The following is a 21,622-nucleotide window of genomic DNA, read 5'->3' on the forward strand; positions in this document are numbered from 1 at the left end:
CGACTCGAGTCCGGCCTAGACCACTGACCATGATTAACACAGCGGGTGCCGTACGTGACAATGCAGAGCGCAGTAGCTACACAGGATGCACAGAGGACGGCGGTATGACGAGGAGGTTAGCGTATACTGCTACACCGTTAATAACGATAAGGTTTTATAGTAGTTAAGCCCAATTGGAATGAACTTCTTTACCGCAATACAATATAAGGAATGCACAAACGTCTAAGAAGCGGTCAACAAAGGGGCGTGCACAGTGGGAACGTCAGCGAATCGAATGACGCGGAGTTTGGTCCGCATGCATTTGTCTGAGAGCGCAGCCGTTTCTGCAGAAACACCCAGTTAGATCTTGTGGATGAAACAAGAGCAGTCTGGGTGAATGACGAACTGCTTACACTTTTTCTTTATCATACGAGATAGCGCGGCGCGACCAAACGCCAGAAGAATAAACGGATGCCCTCTTTCCAGCACCGGATAAGATAACTATGCGAGGCCAGGTGCTGGGAAGTGGAAAAAAAACATAAATAAGCATGAATGAATGAATGAATGAATGAATGAATGAATGAATGAATGAAGCAGGGTTCGCGCCAATATACCGAAAGATTCAGGCTTACGTGACCTTATTTCCTCGTGTTCGTGCAGAATATCACCTTTATCGTTTAGCAGTGGTTTCAGAATGTGGACAGGGCCATAGAGTTTCTTAATGTATACTAGAGAGGAAACTGCACCTGGGAATCCATGTAGTCGTGGAGGGTTATGGGAAGACCACAGCTTCTGGCTTGTGCTTGGCATAACAATTGGATTCTTAAGCGTTTTGGGGGGATTTGCTTTGTTTACTATGCATTAACACGTCGACGAGCTACGAAGTAGTCGAAATCCTTTCTGTTCTGTGATAGCCGTGAGCCGTGGCAACTGCGCGTTCGGTGAAAGAGCAGGCAGGGCGTGATCGTATACCTATATACCTAACGTTGGTCATGCCGGAGTCAAACGAACGTATGACTGAGCGGGTGATATGCCGCCGCAAAAGTTGTAGCTGAGTAAAAAAAAAAAGAACTCAAACGTACTTCGACGAAGACAAGATACTACAGATACGGGTGCCTGTAGCCGTCCTAACTTGTCTTCGTTCACGACTGCTTAACGCCGCGTTTTCTTTTTTCTTCATGTAGGAACCAACTCCCTCAGCAGCAAGTTTTGCTAAACTGGAGCTGGCGGTCAAAAGCATTTCCGAGGTCTTAAAACAACTTGTTACTTCAAATAATGGTAAAATTAACAAAATAAGAGTATTTAATGAGTTTCCCCCAAAATATTAACATTGTTGTTAACTACCAGCTGGGTCTGCCGAATAGCAGGCATGACCGTTCCAGCAAAAATAAGCTTCACTTCCTTTTTCATTAGCTTTAAAAGAGCCCGTTTTATTTTCCACTTAAACAATATTAGACTATTCTTTGCGTTTTTGTGGCACTGTGTTCGAATATACGGCCACTAAAACGTTTCAATCCAAGCCACTGACGAAATTAAGGTGAGCGCATGGTAAAATGGCGGTCCGTGACGACACAGACTGCTTTGATATGAGCCGCACAGACGCTGGCGCCAGATCTCTCTCTAGTATGTATAGTAAGAAACTCTATGGGCTGCAGAACTTACCGCCATCCGTTGTGCCCTTCACACCATTGAACAGACTTCATGCCGAAGATGGGCGATCTTCTGCGACTCAAAGCCCGCGCTTCAATCGCTGCAGTCAGCCCTGTGCCGTGGATCTCATGAACAGCTTCTGGCCGAGATAAGGCTACTGTACGATCGTGCCACCCAAGCGGGTCATGACATTGCCTTCCAGTGGCTTCCCAGTCATTGCGGCATTGTCGGAAACGAAAGTGCGGACGCTGGCGCCTGCTTGGCACACCAAAAAACGGAGACCGTATCCATTCCGTTATCCAGGACGGACGCAGCTAGGACTCTCCGCAAACTTTCTCGGGAGATCACGCTATCCCAACGGTCTACCAAAGGGTTCACGAGCGCTCGTATTCATGCCCTCGACCCGCATCTTCAGCGCCCCCTTCCATTAGGCCTCCCACGATCTGATGCAACCATTCTTTGTTGTCTATGGCTTGGAGTCGCATTCACAAATGCTTACTCCTATTTGATTGGAATGGCAGCCAGTGAGGCGTGCGAAGTCTACGGCACACCAGATACCATACGACATGTCCTATGGGAGTGTCAACGTTTTTCATCGGAAAGAGGCCAACTCTCTTCGACTCTACGGAAGCTAGACTCTCATCTACAGAAAAGGCGACAAAAGCACTCCTGTGTTTTCTAAAAACGACGGAATTGCACAGAAGGCAAAGACTACCCTCTATGAACTCACTTAACTTGTTTACCTGTAGTGTCCTACTGCTGGGCACACCACTTGTATACGCTATGTCTCTACCTTTCCCCTTCTTTTTCTCTTTTCCTCTTTTTCCTCATTGTTCCCCTTTCCCCAGTGCAGAATAGCATACTAGGCCGCAGCCTGGTTAACATTCATGCCTTTCCTTTACCTTTTCTCTCTCTAACGGCAGGACAAGTGTTTCGGGCGGCATCAGTGCTGCTCAGCGTCGTAATTGTCGAGCTGAACAGCGAGTTCAACGTGCGTTCATTTGGCCCAAAACAATGACTAAACTAAAACAAATTCAAGGTCATTCCACCCCGAGACTGTGAATTACAAGCGGAGCTGTAAAGTCAATAGAGAGTTTTAGCTGGCTGTTTTTGACGGTCCACTCCGCCGCTCGGACGCTCAGCACAACCGGAGCGTCAGTTGAAGAAAGGCTTTTAACTAACCGATAACCGTATCTTCCTGGACGGAGGATACTTCGCGTCACCGTTCGCGCTTTGCATGTCTGTAAACCAAAACTTAATCGAAAAGGAAATAAAAGATGTTATATTTTGGTCATACAAATAAAGCAAATACCGTGTTTCTTGCCTTATTTCACCTTTTTGTGTAGTGTCGTCGCTGACACGGTATAATGTTCCTAAATAATTTAAACGAAGCCGTTCAGCTTTCGAATAGGCAAGACAGAGCTGCCTTTCTGGGTGCTGCGTAGAAGTAGGCTCGCGCGCTTCGATCTACGCTTTTCGCTTCCGTTCTAAACCTCGTGGATGTGTGACATCTTTGCCTGTTCGGAAGCCCTTTTGCGTTTTCTTCGCTCACGTTTCAGCGGACTAAACGCGCAGTAGCGCGCTCGCCTCGCTGCTCCGCGACTGTCCGCTGAGAGCCCGGCGAACGGAGCGGGTAACGCCACCGGAGGGCGCCACGCATGCGCAGTGGCGTCCCGCTTGCTACCGGGGCGGAGCGGACCGTCAAAAACGGTTCACTAAAGCCTCTAATGTCAAACGGACGCACGGACACTGCTGGGTGTTCGTCTGGGCAGGATAAGTGTGGCATCGCAATTCAAATACCCCCAATAAGAAACGCGTAAACTCCACCCTTTCTGGTCTCGACACATCCTCATTGAAATTACTGACTATGACGACAGGGGTATGTAGCACCGCAACTACACAGTCGTGCTGCGACCAGCCGTTTTTCGACGTCACTCAATTTCGGGAGATGGTTTAAGACCTGAGGGTGCACGATTCATTCCTGGGGTAGAATAGGGGCACGGAACCTTTAGGCCGGGGACCTACGCGTCCCAGATGTCGACGTACTCGGTGTGCAGACGTCCGGACTGTACGCGGCCTCTATTATGAAGAGACAAAATTTGTGATTAAAGTTTCTTCCTCGGCGGATGCCTCCTTCAGCAACAGTCGCAATTAAGCCAGCAAGCAAACACATAAACCAACAAATAAACAAACAAACAAGCGCACACAAACGTCTCGCGTTTCAAAAACACGGGGATGCAGTTGGTTTCAAACAACACGGATGATTTTCTGGGCTATTACATGTACACTCCCCCTCCCACGTAATGTTGTTGATGATGATGATTGCTATTGGTTTCCCCTTTGTAGCGGGGTGATGACGTGTCATCTTACCAAAAAGGACTAATATACCTATGTTTTATACTCTTCGTTTAATACTAGTGCTGCTTAGGGCAGGTACAAAAAAACTTATTAGGCACAAAATACTTTTTTTCCTGTTACAGGTGGTAACTGTCCTAGGCAATATTCCCCTCTCTGCTTTTCGTCCACCAGCATTCTAATCTTCTTTTCGTCACCTCGACAGCCTTGAAGCTAACTTACTCTGTGCTACCCTTAAATCCTAGGGCTTCTGGAAGCCGAATATTTCCCTCATGTAGATTTGTATGGATATCCTCGCATTATAACACTATGTGCCGCATAGTTTCTGTTTCTTTTCCGCAGACCACGCATACCCCATCATTTTGTGAATACTTTCCCCACAAAGCTCTTAGTTCGCAAGCAACCTGCTCTAGCCTCAAAAATCAAAGCACTGCCCTGGGAACTATCGTAGAAATATTCCTTTCTATGTCCAATTTCTCAGCTCTGTACATCTCTAACGACGTTTAAGCTTCCATTTTTTCTCTCCATTTATATTTGTACTTTTTCGCGAGGTTCGCTTTCCCTCACCATGCATATGCTTGCAGGGAAGCACCCTCTACAGAGGTATTTCTAATTTCGTCACAGACGGCGCGAAACAGGGTAGCCTCCCATATGCAGCATCACTGCAAGAAGAAAAGTGTCCGTGGTTTAAAAGGCGACGGGAGACGAAGAGTCCTGTCATCCCGGGGCCTGCCCATTTCGCGGAGACCTTGAACCTTTCCGGGCGGCAAGGCGAAGGACGTCGCTCGAGAAGAAACAATAGCAACTTTCCGATCAAGGTTTTAACACACCCCTAAGAACAATACCAGCCACGGCGCCCCAACTCAAGAACAACCAAGGGCGGTGCACATGTCCCGTTCGCGCGCCTTACTAATTCATGAGGGTTTCTCGCGCGCCGGCAAAGGTCGAGGGCTATCATCGCTGCCGACGTGCATAGGCACACGGCGCGCTCTGGGCGTATTTTTTTTTTTTCTGACTGTCACCTACGTAAAAAAATCGGTTACTGTTTTCTTTCTTTTTTTCTGCAGAAAAGACAGACACTCCTCGCGACGGCAGCAGGTAACTTTACTTTTGCTGCGCACGCTTTACAAGTGACGCATGCAACCTTCTGTAACGATAAGCCGGTCGAGAGGAATTATTTCGGGACCACCTGTACTATATTATGTGTTAATGTTCCCTGTCCTGTTGACCTAATATACATACAGGACACACTGGTTATAATGAAATTGCTTTATTTGAATACCTGCTTTATTAGAAAGTTTTTACGGTCGTTACTGCATTGCAGGGCAAGCAAGTCAATCCCGCTGTCAACAAAGTATTGCTTACAGCGAAGTAACTTTGCTTTACAGAGAGTTTCGTTATAGTAACGAGGATTTGCTGTATGTACTTCTACGAGGGCTGCTTTGTGTGAGCGTTGAGTGGAGCGGAAACGTTACTGCCTGCTAGTCAAGCTTACATGTCCCGGAAAGCGGCGTTTCGGTTTTTTCGCATGGCAAGCATTGCGCGTGGCAAGAGTAGCGGCACTTAATTTCCGTGAGTCTCCAAAGCCCAAGTTTTGCGTTCACTACGGAAGGAAGCGTTGTTTTCAAGCTCCAGCTGAAGTCATTGAGTAAGCTTAGTGCATTTTTTTGTGCTTGAGCAATATTTCTGGTGGCACGTCGTAATGCAATATGTTTTAGAGCAACAGCGTTTTAACGAGAGAGTTACGATCGACTACCCTCCGCAATAGTACATATCTGCTTTTTTTTCTGTAGTGCGGAAGTACTAGAAGGGTCAACCAGAAGAAATCTGTGCGCGTGCCTGAGGCCTGTGCGCGTACTTTGAAACCTGGCAGAGTGTACGTACCTAGACAGTATCGCATACCTGCTGCGGTACATTGGACAGTACTTCATAAAACGGCTAATAAACTGAAGTATTTCGGTCAGTCAACAAGTTCAATCAAACAATCAATTATGATTAATTGATCGATTGATAGATAAATCACTCAATCAGCGTGCAAGCACTACGAGGACCGACCATGCGAAGTCTGTGCATACTCTCAACCCTGTGCGTGTAACCCGAAGCCCAGCACGTTGTTACTCACGGACCGATTTTTACACGCCGCGTATGTGCAGCTTACAGCGCTTTATGAGATAAAATTTATGCTGAGCCTGACGTACACACGTTATAGGGATCAAGGAAGATTCGTTCAGACCTGCTTAATGGCGCAAATGAACCAAGTGGGGCTTGCTGGCGCCCATAGAATGAATCTGCGTCAGATCGCTTCATGCCTTTTTAATAGTAAGCTGAGTAAGCCGTACAGTTCCTCGTTGTCTTTAGAAAGTTCCCAACGTAGATGCGGTGGTCGCTGAAGGTAAGCGGTTCCAACACACTGTCCGCAGCGCCACGTGACGAGCGCGTGACGAGCTGGACGGGTACCTCGCGCCAATGCCGAAGTAAAAGCGGTCCGCAGGCAGCAACTTTTGAGAATGAAACAAAACAGGTCACAATCATTTGGACCCCGGCCCACTCTGCTCTTCGCGGCAACCAAGCGGCACACGTCCTGACCCGAGAACTCGCCCACCAGGCACCGCAAGAAGAGTCGGAGCGAACCTGGCAACCCCTCCTCACATTCGCCGATATCACCCAACATTACCGATTAGCGAGACAACCCTATCCACCAGTCACCGATCTGGCCACGAAAGAACAGGAAGTCATCCTGAGACAACTGCAAACAAATACGTACCCACACCCAACAAGACTACACGCCATCCATCCTACTCTCTATGGTTCTCTACGTACCTATTGCCAAGTCCCAAGCACACTCTACCGTATTGTCTGGGAATGCCAACTAAACCCAGGTCTTCCCCCCATCCCCATCCCCTCACGCGAGCAGTGGGAGAGTACGCTGGCCAGCTCCTGCCCTGACACGCAGCTTTTGATAGCGGAAAGGGCGAAGACAGCCGGCCGTACCAACGGAGTCTTGGACTGAGGACCGAGACCACAAATATGCTCACTTCAACTGTGATTAAAGTTTCTCTCTCTCTCTCTCTCTCTCTCTCTCTCTCTCTCTCTCTCTCTCTCTCTCTCTCCTCTCTCTCTCTCTCTCTCTCTCTCTCTCTCTCTCTCTCTCTCTCTCTCTCTCTCTCTCTCTCTCTCTCTCTCTCTCTCTCTCCTCTCTCTCTCTCTCTCTCTCTCTCTCTCTCTCTCTCTCTCTCTCTCTCTCGTCTTTAAAACGCGGTGTCTGTATTCGAGTAACAAAGCATTGAGAACCTGTATTACAAACCCATGTCTACCTTGCCAAGCCTAAATTTGAAGGCAAGCATGGCAAGCAAATTAAATAAGAAATGGTCATCAAATTATTGAGATTATCAATAAATACGAAGAAACGCAAGCTTGATGTGGGCGAGTTGGTGGAACATACTGAAGAAAGAAAAGCGCAAAAGGCGGGACGAAAGAACACAGTATACAAAAGACGTAGCGCCCGTCTGTTCTACTGTGTTCCTTCGTCCCGTCTTTTGCGCTTTCTTTCTTCAGTGTCGATAAATAGGACGATCACACGCAGCGTCTGTTGGAATCAGCTGATTTCGGCGGCAGTTACGGTTGACGTTCGGGACGTTGGATAACGCAGAGCTGGGAAGTTCTCCCGACGTGTAACAACCTGGCGAAATTTCGCGTCGTACACTATCCACGATGTCGGCACAGCGATCGAACCGAAACATGAGAGCGTGCCTTGTTTAAATGTCTTACGTCGGTTCTAAACTTCGAATGAGGCCATGTTCTCACTACTTTGATGTGTACTGCACGTTTAATTCTGATGAGTCATCTGTATGGGAAGATGGCAGCGCTAGGCGAGGAAGCTTTTCTTTTGCGTTAGTCTACCCACATCATAGTAAGGAAAAAAGTCCTTGGGCAGCTCTATAGAGGCTTATTGAGGCGTTTGTGTGTGTGTGTGTGTGTGTGTGTGTGAGTGTGTGTGTGTGTGTGTGTGTGTGTGTGTGTGTGTGTGTGTGTGTGTGTGTGTGTGTGTGTGTGTGTGTGTGTGTGTGTGTGTGTGTGTGTGTGTGTGTGTGTGTGCGTGTGTGTGTGTGTGTGGTTCCATGTTAATATCAGGACACTTTCTTCAAACAATGGAATTATACATTTTTTTGTAAATTTGTCCTTGTTAGTGCTTGCCTATCCCCCTCTTCGATGCTTGTTTTATAGTGTGTTGTGATGTATGCAGAAAATGATAGGTTCTTTTGTCACACGACGTATACTTTCTCTTAGTTGAAAGCGCCCTTTGCAACGTTTGACAGACGCCGCCCTCGTAAATGTTTGACAGACGGTTTGGCGGCGCCAACCACGGGATACCGTGCAGAATGCAGACCTCTTTTTCAAGCGTAGTCCAATACTCCACAGCGGATATGTGTTACTCCAGAATACGTAACTAATGGTATACGCTTCAGAGCGCTCATACGGCATTCCGAGTACGGGCACAAATTTCTCGTGGCCGAATTGACTGATTAATTGACATCCTGGTGCATGCATCAACCTGAACCAAGCCTAAAGGGCACATAAGGACAAAATACAACCTGGTTGAATCTAAAAGAACTAGCAGTCGGTAACTCATTCACCTCTATGCCGGCCACGAAAAGCATTTTTCTAACAAAACAAAACAGACACGTCTACCGAAAGTGGCTGTGGTGTCGGCACTGATTCATCCGAAATCTTTAACATCTCAATTATTTATGGGAGGGATGCGATAGATTTGGAACTAGGTACGCTTTTTAATGAACCAGACGTGTATTTTGTCTTCAGAAAGCGTTGGTAGATTCTGCATTAAAAAGTATGACCAGTTTTATAGAGCAACGTCAACAATGGTCTGGCATGCGCCAACCTTGGCTTAACGTCTATGTTTGGTGCCTATGATGGCAATCGGTACCTGCAGCTTGGCGTGCAATGAGTATCATGTGTAGCGGGACGTTAGACCCCAAAATGTAAATCTAAAATCCTGTGCCCGGACGAAAACGGCGGGTTGCTCCAATGGCGCCCTAGACTGCGTGCTCCACCCACAGGTCTTTTATGATCCCAATTAAGTTGTACTCACTCCTGTGGTCGGGCTTACCGATGGGCGACTTTCAAGTTGAGCCTTACGAAATGCCAAACAACGTCATACTCACTGTACGTCGAGCTGTGGGTACCATTTGACGACGTTCTATTTATAGATTATAGCATTAGGCATCCTCCCTCTTCTCTGCTGCGCATCAACCTCAGCACGAGCGAGTTATAAATTTGAAAATACGGGAGGCTTCGCGAAAGAGGCTTCGCAAAACAGGCTTCACGAATTTCCCGACGAAAACGGCAGAGATAGGGTAATAGGGCTTTCGTGCTAAAAGTGACGCCGAAAAACAATGATGCTTAAAAATGGACGTCCAAATACTTTCCGGATTTTCCTAACATATGCGTTACGTTATAAACAAAAAATCAAAGCCCCTTTCTTAAGAGAAAGATGGTTAATCGCGAAACTTCCTCTCATGCAACCCGAGTCAAAGTCAACGTCCAAAATCCACTCCCCTAAATTCTAAAATCCAAACTGCCGAAGTCTAAAGCAAAAGTCCACTGCAGGTCCGCCAAAGTACAAAGCTAACATCCAACCCCACACCACCAAAGTCCAAAGCCAAAGTCCAACCCTGCTTAGAGAATGTATTTCATAATCATCATAGCTAACCGTGTGTTGCCAAACTATATTTCGCGTATCAGCTAGGACATGTGCGTTATGTGCAAAGAGGTCTCATTGTTATGTTATGTGGTGTATGATTGATGTATACCCTTCTTGAAACCTGTTGTGGAAAGTTGGCTTTTTTGCCGTGTGTTTAAAGTTGGCTTTTCTGCCGCGTGTTCTACTCGGACTTCAACGCCATCAGGGAAGCTTAGGAAGCTTCGTTTTAAAAAGGGGGGAGTTGGGAAGGGGGCTTGAAGGGAGGGACGGAGCCAGTGGTTGCGCTGGCTGTACTTTCTTTCTTCAGGGGTCCGTTTTTACATTGCTCCCCAAAAGTTGAAACTGCGCGCGAATTTTGTTTTTGCGTCATGGCGTGCCTTGAGTGGTTAAAACAATGTGTTGTTCTCCGCGCGCACACGCATGCCACGTCCAGCGCGGCGCTTTCCAACCGAACTTCTACGGGGCAGCCGATCGCGGGTTCCGGTACAAACGCTTCAGTGACGAGCCGGTTAGTGGGTCCGATGGAGGTGAGTGACTCGACCACTGAGCTTTAACTAACTTAGCTCACTTACTAACCGCATGAATGAACTTACTAACCGACTTACCTCGTAACTAGGCTACAAACTAGCAAAGGGAACTAGTTATATATAACTGTATACCACGGTATGGTGCACAGTTTGCTTACAGTGCCTTTAGACGCTGTGTATCTAAAGCGTCTAAAGCCACTGTATGCAAACTACAAAGCCCTTAAATCATGCTAGAGGGACATAAGTATAGTGAGAAAAATAAAAAAAATGGAAAGCAACAAGCCTCAGCCTGCACCCCTAACGTGTAACAGGCTTAATACAATTGGTAAAATAAATGAATTGGCCATAATCAAAAGGTATTTTTATCGCCCGAATGCAAAAAAGGTAAAAACAAATTGGAGGGAAGTAGGTGGAGCTACTAAGCGAGACCACGGTCAGACGAGCGGGCCCGGAGAGACTCCCTTGATCTCCCCTGGGAAGTAGCTGGAGGGGGTTGGGTTGAAGGGTAAGGGATAGTGGGAAAAGGGAGTAGGTTATGGGTAGTTAGATGGGAATGCGTACAGCGAGTTTTGTTATTTAATCCTTCGATGCCTGACTCCTAAAAGGCCCGATGGGACAGGAATACGTGCGCCGGCAGCAATGCGACTTTGCTCAATTCCCCCCATCTTCACCAGCGTTCTCGTATCTGACGTCGTGCTCCACATAACGTTCTGATTGTTTTGTTCAGACTTTTCTACTGAAAATGCAAAATAGCCGATATTCGTGCATGGTGAGAACATACATAGAAGCCACATATAGTTGGTGCTTAGCTTGTCCACACAAAAAACGATTAGCGGTGGTCATTATTTGTTGACAGCCAAATTTATCGTCGTCTTTTTCCTCCGGGATTGAATTTTTTTTTTTGAGGGGGGGGAGGGAGTATGGAGTAGGCGCCCCTTTCGCCCCCTCCCCCTTCCCCCCCTGCGTACGCCAGTGGTAGTCCAATAAGTACTTTACTGGTGGATGCCCCGCGTCCCGTGTAGCTCCGATAAAGAGGGAGTGACGTCATTGTCCTAACACGAATGGCATCATAGTTAGGCGTTACGCCACTACGAGTCAACTAACAGCTGTCTTCGGCTGGGGGATGCGTTAGTTACGCACCGACCGCACCATTGTATTTTACAGGAATTAGTTCTTTTAAACACGCCAAACAAACGGTATTTACATTACCTTGTATCAACTGCAATATGGGCGGGTATCTATGTTATCCAAAGTTCTTTTTGTATTATTGTGCACCAGGTGACGTGAGCTGATGAACTCGCTTTATAAAGGGTTAACAGCGCAAAAACACGACACACGGGGAAGAGAAGACAGGACAAGCGCTGATAACTGATTTTTTATTTCGCCATGAAAGACATATAAACCAAGACACATCCAATCACAAAGCCCAAAAAATATGACAAACACTTTTCTCGCGCCCCGCCTTCTACGCTCGTTGCCCCAGATACTGTTTTTCTTTTTCTTAGAGTGCAACAGATGGTCTGCTCACGCAGTTTTCATGAAGACGTTCAATCTCGAGGGCCTCAATAACCTCCCGTGTATGTCTGTCCTTCCCTCTAGCTATGACTGAGCAGTCCCCGAATAGCGGCACGCAGGTGCAATCTTTGCAGTGCGCAGCTAGGTGGCCCGAAACAGCCGTCTTTCCTACGAGGTTTTTATGTCCCCTCAGCCTATCATTAAGGCATCTGCCCGTCTGGCCGACATAGGTTTTTCCACAATCCAGCGGGAGAGAATAAATAACGCTTTCATCACATTCAACAAATTGTTCCCGGTGTTTCTTCGAGCACCCCCCTTTATCTCTGCCACCGCCATTCTCCATCGGACACAGCTTCGAAAGCTTGTTGGGAGCAGAGAAAATTACATGAACACCTGCGTGCATGCCAATCTTCTTGAGGTTATGCGCAACCCTGTGCATATAAGGAACCACCACAAATTTTTCTTTCCTTCGCCTTATCTCCGGGCAGTACTGGTCACCACGTTTTAACTCTCTTAGTAAGTCACGAGCCACTCCGGTCAGCAAATGTTACGGTTATCCAGCAGACAACAGGCGGTTGATTTGAGCCATGAAGCTTTTTCTGCTGAATGTGCACATGACTTCAAAAACAAATTTTTTAGACAAGACTTAACAATGCCCCGTTAAGAACAATGCCCGTTAACAATGCCCAGTCAGCGCTTGTCCTGTCTTCTCTTCCTTGTGTGTCGTCGTGTTTGTGCGCTGTTAACCCTTTATGATGCTACAACAACTAGCCCACCAAGCCATCCTCGTGAACTCGCTTTATTTTCTGCAGCTAAAGCGATCTTTATTCCTGTTCACTTTACGTTTTGCTTACAACGCGTGATAAATGCAAAACCTGCGTACTTCCCACCACAAGTCAGGGCTCCGTTCTCGCCTTAATCATTTCTTGAAGATTCAGAACACCTTTTCCGAGTTCTTCGCAATCGTAATTGCCCAACTCGAACTTCTGGCCAAACTGTTGCACTTCCCGCTGTAAGTGCAGCTCCGCATACGTTATAAATGATAAAGGTTAGAACGCTATTCGAAGGATTTGGTCAGGACTAGTGTCAGTGGGCTTTACCCATATCAGAACAAAATGCGATGACTATGATGAAATGCTGAAATGCTATGATACCATGATCCGATTGTGAAATTATGAAATTGCGACTGGATATTGAGGGCCAAAATTCAGATCCTAGTTCGCACATAACGTTTGTTTAAGCGCTGTTTTAATCAGCGTTCGTAGCCCGGTTTTCTTCTGTTCACGAGTTTCATCCAACATGGAGATACCCACCGGCATCTTTTTTTTTTAAGTACGCACTCACAGCACCAAAGCCTAAGGGCATTAACATCATTCAATACAGTTGAAACTCATTATAACGAACACTGATATTGCGAATTATCGACTATAGCGAACTAAATACAGACTTTGGTTGGTCACGCTGTATTTCAATGACACTTATTCTTTTATAATGAAACTGAAACCGGGAGAGCCGCGCTATATCGGATATAACGACGAAATATAAAACCAGGAGGCTGAGAAGCTAATCGGAAAAAAACCCCGTAGTCCTAAACTGCGGAAGTATAAAGGCCCTTTTGTTCGTGAACACTGTGGAAAACTTCGTCCTGCTCAGTGCTGTGAGTATCCACCAGACGAAAATCACATCCTTCCCCAAATAAATAGGGACGCAGACCTGTGTTGTCAAGTGAACTCTGTTCTGTTGTAATTTTACGTACTCGTGTTCCGGTTCATTGAGATATAAATGCAACAAGGAGAAAGGTAAGGGTTACCTTGTGTATTACGGGATCGAAGCCTCAAGAAATGCATTTATGCATCAAGTATTTTTGCGCGAGCCAGACTGTCTATTTGTAATAGCCGATTTTTACCTTTACTGCTATAACAAATATCGGTTATAATGAACTAATTTGCTGTCCCGATCTTAGTTCGTTATGACGAAATTCGACTATGACTATGCATGTATGAGTGGTATTCTAAAGCTTATTTCTAGAACTTTTTTTTCAGTGTACGTTAAAAATGCAGGCCGTCGTCGCATGATTTTATGATGAAAACAAAACAACTCTGCATGGGTGCGTAAGTTTTCTATTTCTCCATGACCGCTTTCCCATTCCACGCGGAAATATGATGCTGGCCCCAGCTGGGACCAGCTTCGTATTTACGCAGCGCCAAGCGCTAGTTGTGTGGGTGGCACGGGAAGATTTGTATACCTTTACCGCGTTATCAACTGTTACCAATTTCGATGCGTTGTGGCTATATGGACGTAGGTGTTGGAACTGCCTCGTCGCGTATGGAGTGGACGAAAAAATCGCATGGATTGCAGTGTACTTATTACGGCGTTAGGACACAAATTACGAAATAATGCACCGCGGTTACAGTTAAGTTTCTAGGGAACATGATTTGGTAGTACGTGGGACTTTCCTCCGCAGACTGCCCTTGTGCGCTGCGAAGTGGATCGTTAGCAAAATGTAGACCGTACTTTCTGTAGATCATAAAATGTAGACCGTAAATGTAGCCCGTACTTTCTACATTTTGCTGCTGATAACATCCTTCTTATCAGCGAAGACGGATATTAACAGCGAAGCTAAACGCAGTTCAAGGAGTGCACATATGAAAACACGTTATTACGATATTTTCAATTAAGCACACTTCCTAGTTAATTAGCCGAATGAAACTTGGACACTGCGTGGACACATGGACCTCATCACGGATACATGGGCCTCATACTCCTGGGCTTTATCCGCGAAGCGAACATTTTTATTTTCATTTGATCAACTTTCCTCATCACCATCTCATCCTCCCTCATCTGTGCCCTACGGCAAAACGAACGCTAGAAAAAACGCCATGTTTTTCCGCTCGAATGAAACTCCAGCGGACAAACATGGCGTTTATGTATCGTTTATGGGGACGCATGAGCGGTCTGTTTTCCCGCCGTATACAATGTGGCCCACGTATTGACAGCGGTCGGGAATTTCTGTCCCGTTTACAACTTCACTGTCAACTAACTATAACTCTGACAATTAAACCAGGCGTAACGATAGATGCGTCCTATAGCGGCTACTTCTCATAAAATTTGTTTCGGGATAGTATTGGTAAAGTAAGAGTAGCAGCTACGTAACCGTATACTCCATCCGCGAAAATTTCCGTCCTGCGCCGATCTTCCCGCGCGCGCTATATGGGGAAACCAATATATATGCGGCTTGGCTGGAAAAACAGGGTCGGTAGTAGGGCGCGTAAACTGCGATTGGGGCCTGAAAGAGTGGGACGAATGCGAGTCTCACGGACCGCAACTTAAACACAGAGACTTCCCGTGTTTGAGTCGGCTCGGAATGCTCTGCTTTCCTGGAGGAGACTCAAACAACGAGGAGACGACCACACTGGGCGGCACTGCCATCGAAAAAACGTTTGAATTTATCGATATATTGTAACTGTGGCTCAGACCGTATACGTTCTCAGTCTGAGGCCTCTGCGAGCACTCACTCTTCACTCTTAAAAGAAAGGTCGTGGCACTTACCAGAACACTAACCAGTTACTTGTGCCAGTATAAACTAGGTACTTAGTGGTTTTACTAACTGGTCATGCATAACCTGAAAAACTGCGCGTGACAACGGGGATCGGCTGAGCGCGCAGCTTGACGTGGACACATTCAACACGCGCACATCACGCTTCGACAACAAATATAATGAAGGGATGAAACCAACTGCATGCACGGGGAGAGCGAGTATGACTTGGTTACCTTAGAAGTATATCTGCTCTTCTTGCTTTTATATCAAGCAGCGGAAAGTCCTCTAACAGAGCCGGTGGGCTGGCTTGTTGCAAGAAATAAACATTTTAGCGATAATTTTAGAATTGTGCATTTTAATTTGAGCATATACAAGTCAGCATGTTGATTTGCAAAAACTTTTTAATTGTGTTTTCGAGTGGGAAAAGTGCTGCAGTTATTATGTTCAATAATTCATAGAATTTTGTTACTATCACTGAACGTTAGTATCAAACAAGCAGGAGTTACTACGCGCATGGTCTAGACTAGTAACGATAGCATTTAGGTTGCATACTTAGTGTCAGATCCTACGTACCGTTCTGCGGTGCAGTAAGGTCCGTAAGGAGTTAGAAAATACAGCCGTTACTACCCTTTTACGAGTTTTTTTTGTCAAGAGTGGTGCACACCCATGCAGAGTTTTATTGTTTCTTTTTTTCAGCCCTCCATGTTCATAAAATTGTGAAACCAAAGTCAAATATTTTAGTGTACACTGGAAGGGAAAGCTCTCAAACTAATTTTTTTAAATACCACTTAATACATGCAGAATTGTACCGAATCGCAAGATGTTACAGCTTCTCGGTTTGCTGCTCTGAGTGAGTACGCGTAAACAGGGGAAAATGGCGCCAAGCTTCATGTGCGAACGGTGACAGACGCCAATCAAAGTAGCCCTTATACAAGCTTTATGTGAGACGTTTCCTGACTAAGTCGTCCCTAGAGCTTCCCACATAATTTATCTAGTCGCCCGCTAAATTCACATTCACAGCGACAATCGAAAAAATTTGTAAATTTCGCATACCAAGCCGCACCGGCACTCGCCGATGCGCGCTGTCACCAGCGAATGCTGCGGCGAGAAACGCCTTCTAAAAGGCATCCAATGGCAAATGACGTCACGTCGCCTCAGATGGCCTCGCCCGGGCCGCCACGCTGTAAACGATCTATAAAAACGGAGGGAGGGAGTGCATTGAATCCGTGTGTGCTGCGCTATGCTGTCGACGCAGTTGTACTCATGTTGGAAACTTTTTTGAAACCGTGTTTGCCGTAACTTCGCCATGACCTTTATCTCGTCACGAATTAAACAACATTAAAGGAGTAGGGACACGAAATTTCAAAGCTGAGATAACTATGTAATATGCTTCTTTTTTATCAGGAGTCACCTCCTAGCAAATTTCTACAGTAGCCGTTCAGTATAACATATTTAAAATCCATTTTAATATTTGCCCGCACGAGAAAGCTTGCCCGCAATGAAAGCTGAAATCATTGCTCCAAATTGCCCCAAATTGCCGACTTCGAGGCTACCGTGACGTAGCCAACGCTCTGGCTGCGGTTGGCGCCCGCTGCTACAACGTGTGTATCACGTCATGGTTATGGGAATGACGTCATGCTGCCCGGGCGCGGGGGATGGTGAAGACCTCGGCAGGTCTGGGCGCGAGCGAGTTCGCGCGCGCGTACAGACCGGCAGCGGTGCGACAAGAATGGTGACGTCAGGGGCGCCCTCCTATCATGGCGGCCGCGCTCGGCGTTCGTTTTGATCGATTGATTGATTGTAGAGAGTTAACGCGCCGACGCAACACAGGAGATGAGGCGCGCCGTAGTGTAATGTTCCGGGTTAATTTTGACCACCTGGGGATCTTTAACGTGCGCCGAAATATCGTATACACGGGCGTTTTTGCTTTTCGCCTCCATCAGAAAAGCGGCCGCCGCGGCCGGGAATCGAACCCGCGACCTCGTGCTCAGCAGCGCAACGCTTTAGCCACTGAGCCACCGCGGCGGGAAGTTCGTCGTGCCGAAACCGAAACTGACGCGAATAAACGACGCCGTAAATGATTGTTTACGCTGCGATCGACTGTCCAATGTGCCATTCTGTGATTAGTGGGCTGGCAGGCACCCACAGCAGTGAAAAAAACGTAACACGAAAATTTTGTTTCAGTACTACTTTGTTGAAGCGACCCTAAATAGACTTCCGAAGGTCGCCATTTGAACCACGCAATCGCTAGAATACCTTTTCACGACAGCGTATACCGAATATTACACTTCTGCGTAAAGCTGGGACCGCACAAACACGCAGAAAAGATCTTCCTCTCTTTCCTTGTTTACCTACCGATCCTTGTCGTAATACTGCCACGCTCTGACGTGCGGCAGAATGCTTTGACGCACACACTGAACTTTTTCACACCCTTTTTGGCCAAAAGGGGTCTAGAATAAACGGAAAAAGGGTGTTGGGAGGCCAGTACACCCTTCTTCTTGAATCTCAACACCCTTTTCGTAGCTCTGCACCCTGTTTGTGTAGAAAAAAGGCTGTTGAACAACTTGAAAACCCTTGGTTTTTCGTAGGGTGTTGATATGGTGGGGAAACGGTATTCAGCTGTTGATTGATTACGGCCATGTATGCATGCATGATTGCACTGTGAAGTGCAAGACATTCCCTCATACTCCTCCCACCTCGTAAGAAATGTTCAAAAGCCAAAAAAAATTGTTCGTCGGCAATTATCGCTCTTTTCCACATACGGTGCGCCTCGTGGTCCAAGTTCAGCTTTGGTACGGGAAACATAAATGTAAACTTGTAAAATTAAAAAGGCTATATTCGTGTGCCGAAAGGGTGTTAACCGACTGTAACACGCTTGGCTTTCTGTATGGTGTTGAAAGGGTGTGACACAGGTGTTCAGTTGCATAAAAAAAACAGCGGAGCTGGATGTCAACATAGCTAATTCCGGTGTTGCTAAGATTTGCTACGTTTTGCTAGGCTTTGGTAAGTTTTGTTAGGTTTTGCGATGTTCTTGCTGAGGGGTGAGGCCAAGTTTAGCCGGATTTTACAAGGCTGTTCCAGTGTGCCCCCTTGATTGATTGATTGATTGATTGATTGATTGATTGATTGATTGATTGATTGATTGATTGATTGATTGTAGAGTTTAACGCGCCGACGTAACGCAGGCGATGAGGCGCGCCGTAGTGGAGGGCTCCGGATTAATTTTGACCACCTAGGGATCTTTAACGTGCGCCGAAATCTCGTACACACGGGTGTTTTTGCTTTTCGCCTGTTCCAGAAAAGCGGGCGCCGCGGCAGGAAATCGAACCCGCGGCCTCGTGCTAAGCAGCGCAACGCCTATAGCAACTGAGCCACCGCGGCGGGTTTCAGTGTGTCCCCTACACTGACAGCGGATCCAAGGGGGAAACATGCTAGCTCGACTTCCAGCTTTGCTGTTTCTCCTGCCTTGCACGACTAGTGCAAGCTGTACCAATGTCTTTGCGCTTTAGTATCCCAAAAAGACTAGTACCTTTAAAATGGTATAATACAGTCAAACCCGGTTATGGCGAACTGCAATATGCGCCACGATTAGTTCGATATATCCAATAGCTCGATATAGCCGAACCAGTTTATAACGAGTTTATTGTTGCGAGTTCTCAATACGCGGGAACCCCCCCCCCCCCCCCGCCTGGTCATTACCATACACAAAACAATCGATTTATTGCAAATAATGAAGCTACTTTTCGCCTTAACTGCCTACTTCCAAAAAAAAAACAGTGATTTTTGTTTTCCCTTTCGCTTTGGCAGCGTCAGCTAGCACATCATTCTTTAGACGAGACATTGTTTGCACCAGTTCGAGTCCGTGTCCTTCAATATCGAAGAAATATTGGCGGAGGACATCGACTGCCGAAAGCACTTCATTAAGCGTCGGACGGCTTTCACTCACGACATCCTCTGCCCCCTAAGTACTTTTCATCAGCATTACGACGGTGCTTCTGACGGTGTCCGCGTCCGAGGGGCTTAGAGTGACGGCAGCGTTGCCGTCGACATTCAGGAAATCTTCGAAGGACACTCCTTTTGGCACAGCATCGGGAACGTTGGCGAGCTACCGTCTTGGTCCGCGCTCACTGACTGGGCGGGTTCCTTCGTGAGTCCCGCGCGTCGGAAACAGTTACGGAAAGTGTCGGGCGTCACGTCACATCTCTCCATACGAGGCGCAATGTCTCAGTCGCGGCCTTTGCTCAGTGGTCGCGGCCAACCAACATCTCAATAGCCGCTCCAAGACCATGCATTTTGGCGGCCATTCTAGCCACGCCGTCTACGATATATCAGATGTGGACTTCATTATAAGGAATATGTTTCGCGTGTATTTCCGTAACTTAATTATTTATTTTTGTTCGATATATAGCATAATTCGCTCTATCCGGGTTAGTTATAGTCAGGTTTGATTGTTAGTGAGAAGTGCGCATGAGCATTCGCCCCTTGTGCTCACACTCGAGCAGGTTCAAAATCCAGCTTCGCTGTTATAATACCCTATCTGCGGTGGTGCACCCTTTGCAGGAGGTGGGGTTCTTTTTCTTTGATTTTTTTTGCTAACGCCACCGAACCTAGCTCAAGCTTAAGCAACTCCTATTATGCCAATTCATACTATTTTAAACATCGTGAGGTACAAAACAAACCCCGCCTGTCGAAATTTTTCATCCACCCGTATAAACTTGTATAAAATACATCCAAAATTGGAGGTCTCTTACACCCTTTTTCTTAGTTTCCAACACCCTCATTTGTAGCTTTACACCCTTTTGGGAAAAAAAGGTGTTGAAATAATGAACACCATTTCTGGTGGGTGTTGAATTGATGCGCTTTAGGCGTTTGATATTTAATAAAATTCTATGACACTGAACATAATAACTACCTCACTGTTAAAAAGTTTTGCAAATCCGCATGCTCACTTGCATATGCTCACATTAAAATGCATAATTTCAAAGTTAGGGCTAAAATATCTGATTTTTGCGACACGCCCACGGACTCTATCGGAAAACTTTCCTCTTCTGACTATAAAAGCAAGAAGAGCAGATGTATTTTTAAGTATGTACTCGCTGTCCCCATGCATCCCGTTGTTTTTCTCGCTCAATTCATTTGTAATCCAAGTGTGACTTGTGCATGTTGAATGTGTCCGTGCGTCATGCTGCGCGCATGGCCGGTCCACATTGCCACGCGTAGCTTCGCTGCCACACCCTTTTTTTAGGGTGTTAAGCAATCTTACGTCCTTTTTAGGGTGTTCACGCGAACACCGTTTTTCATTCTTACACCCTTTTTTAGTCAAAACACCTTTTATAGGTGTGCGCCATTGGACAAGATTTTTACACCTTTTTTCTGCCAATAAGGGTGTAAGACAGTTTAGTGTGTTGGATGACTTCGCAGTAAACTTCAGGTTTAGTATAGCGCTGGTGTTGTCGCCTCGATAGTGTTCCTTGTCTTACGCATTCCAACCAAAACTTCGGAGAATTGCAATACCACCTCTCCGAACAATAAACCTTGGTTTGCGGCGTTATAAGTGTTAATAAAGCATAAGCATCGCAACGTTGATTTGTCCCAGTGCCTCCGGGAAGAAGAGGCGTAGAGAGAGGAGGTGAAGGGTTATTCTAGGACTCCGGAGTTTATCGCCCCGGAAAAATTTATCTGCGGTTCCTGAAGTCGAGGACATCCTAAGCTGTACTTGTACTGGAGAAGCAGTGTCCTCTGTAAATAACTCAGCAGTCTAAACAAATAGCCGTTAGATCGCAAGCGGAGAGAACGGGAACAAACACGTGGCCAATAGCGTTCAAACCACGCTTGCCGGCCAACGTAAACACGATCTGAGTTTTATATGTCCTCAATTTTTCTTTCGGAAGTGGCTTATCGACCGGAGGGAAGTAATCTAGCCGTGTAGCCAGCCGGAAGAAAGAGAGAGGAGGGAAAAAATGGGGCTATGGATGACTTCAGGTTCGATTAATCACTGCTAGCTCTCTGCGACAAAACGGTCTACCAAAGTTGGTTTGTGTTTCAAAAACGGCTCATCTCAATCTTCAGAGAGAGAGAGAGAGAGAGAGAGGGAACGAAAGCACATCCAATAATTTATTCCTCCTATCAAACTTTTCATAAAAAAAGCGATGTGCTGGCGAGTTACGCCATTTCATTTTGCCGAGGAGCTATTTGGGGTAGACAGCGATTGAATATCTCGGCCCAACGCCTTTTTTCATTCGGATTAAATTCTAGGTAATTTTGTTTTTTTTTTTTGTATTTTGTGACCTTCTGGATTTCTGGCTTCGGCCTAGATTTGAGTAAATACGGTTTCAACAG

The 21,622-nt window shown here is 46.4% G+C and overlaps 1 protein-coding gene across 16 annotated transcripts in view; it reads left to right on the forward strand.

Annotated features, from left to right (window-relative positions):
* Atp8a (ATPase phospholipid transporting 8A1) overlaps nt 1-21,622 on the forward strand; it is a 126,648-nt gene that overhangs the window by 35,358 nt on the left and 69,668 nt on the right. For 4 of the 16 annotated variants that reach the window (XM_077703096.1, XM_077703097.1, XM_077703100.1 and 1 more), the window contains exons 3-4: nt 5,052-5,082; nt 10,137-10,230. The exons of 8 other annotated variants lie outside the window; for them this stretch is intronic. In XM_077703096.1, the coding sequence (XP_077559222.1) occupies nt 5,052-5,082; nt 10,137-10,230 (125 nt within the window). The remainder of the gene's footprint in view (nt 1-5,051; nt 5,083-10,136; nt 10,231-21,622) is intronic. 4 more of the 16 variants (XM_077703113.1, XM_077703099.1, XM_077703111.1 and 1 more) reach the window with 1 other exon arrangement.

Source organism: Haemaphysalis longicornis, unplaced genomic scaffold (assembly GCF_048455015.1).
Source record: "Haemaphysalis longicornis isolate Haplotype H1 unplaced genomic scaffold, Haemaphysalis longicornis Haplotype H1 scaffold_3, whole genome shotgun sequence".
In the NCBI taxonomy this organism is placed as follows: Eukaryota; Metazoa; Arthropoda; class Arachnida; order Ixodida; family Ixodidae; genus Haemaphysalis; species Haemaphysalis longicornis.